The 1446-nt window shown below is 60.6% G+C and overlaps 1 protein-coding gene across 1 annotated transcript in view; it reads right to left on the bottom strand.

Annotated features, from left to right (window-relative positions):
• Positions 1–1446, bottom strand: part of FAM46B (family with sequence similarity 46, member B) — a 14526-nt gene that overhangs the window by 11534 nt on the left and 1546 nt on the right. Inside the window, exon 2 of the mRNA XM_009882218.1 lies at positions 1178–1266. Within this exon, the coding sequence (XP_009880520.1) occupies positions 1178–1266 (89 nt within the window). The remainder of the gene's footprint in view (positions 1–1177; positions 1267–1446) is intronic.

Below are 1446 nucleotides of genomic sequence, written 5' to 3'. Positions count from 1 at the left end.
GGGGCCCCCCGCCCGGGCCCCGCCACGCTTCGGGAGGGAGCGGGGGGAGCTGGGGGTTGGTGACGGGGTGCAGGGCATGGGGGGGACGCACGCGGGGAAAAGGCATCACCGCCAGGACCGCGGGGCCGGGGGCACGCGCTGGGGCCCATCCACCCCCCGGCATCGGCGCTGCGTGTGCTTTGGTAGTTGCTCAGCGGTGACAGCCCATCCCTGGAGGGATCATTAGCCCTTCCTCATTAAAAAAAGTTACTCACCCTTTAAGAGAGAAACAAGAATATCCTGGAAATGCCTCGGTTTGGGGAGTTCTCGCACTAAAGGTATGACTGAAACCAAGAGAGCGGCCGCACGTGACGTTCTCTGGCACGTGGGGCGGGTGAGATGCCGTGTCCCCTTGTCCTGCCCAGGGACCCCTTGGCAAGTGGGGGGATAAGCCCGGGGGTGCGGTAGCTGGTCCAAGTCCCAGCCCAGGGCCACGGGGGATCCTGAGCTTCAGGTATTTTAAGCACATGAGCAATGCCAGCGATTATGCGCTTGCTGCATGGCGAGGGGGTGAGTCACGGCCTCCTTGAATCAGAGCTTTAATTTACAGCCATGAAACACGCTCCCATTGCAATTGCCCAAAAGCGAGGAGCTCCGGCCACCCCGGGGCACCCGTGGTCCTCGGGGGTGGGGGGTGAGGGGTTTCTGGCGGAGGGAGAAGGTCCAAGCGCCGCTGGGGCTGCGAAGGTCTTTCCCGGGGGATTTTCAGGTCGGGATGAAGCCCCTCACCCAGGCACCGCCTTAAGTCTCTCCGCTCTCCCCGGTTGTGGGATGCTGGTGGGAACTGGTTCCTCTCCGAGAGCTCGGCTTCAGCCCTGGCTCCTGGGGAAAGCCAGGAAAAAGGTCCCAGGGTTCAAATATCCTCAACCCCCTCCCCTGGGGACGGAGCCATTAGCCCCCCAAAAGTGCCATGGTGGAGGCAGGGACCTGGGCCAGGCAGGTGCTGCCAGCAGCGGGACACGGGCCCCTTCCTCCCCGGGGGCACCGCATCGGGCTCGGGGTGGGCAGAGCTGCCCCGGGATGTCCGACCGACACCTCGGGGCTGCGCCGGGGCGATCCACGTCCCTGCAAAAGGACCTGCCTTTTGCCTTCTTCCCCCCACGAAGTGAGAAAAACAGCCCTTCCCCTCCATACACACCCTCACGCCGGCGCAGTCCCGGGGAGGGATGCGGGAACCCGACGGATGAGGTCTCGCACCCACCCTGTTCATCGGGGACAGCCGGGACTCTGTGGCAGGGGGAGGAGCCTGAACAGCCAGAAGAACCCCACTAAAAATTAACATTAATTTATTATTCATGATAAAAACCAAGATTCTCTTTACATGTGTTTGTTTGTTTTTTTTTTTTCCTTTTTATACAAGAGAATTTTCATCGCTTTTTTTTTTTTTTTTTTTTTTTTCCCCCCCCC

This window comes from Charadrius vociferus, unplaced genomic scaffold (genome assembly GCF_000708025.1).
Source record: "Charadrius vociferus isolate BGI_N301 unplaced genomic scaffold, ASM70802v2 scaffold613, whole genome shotgun sequence".
NCBI classification, from domain to species: domain Eukaryota; kingdom Metazoa; phylum Chordata; class Aves; order Charadriiformes; family Charadriidae; genus Charadrius; species Charadrius vociferus.
Note: the sequence above shows the minus strand (reverse complement) of the source record. Positions and strands in the feature narration are given on the sequence as shown.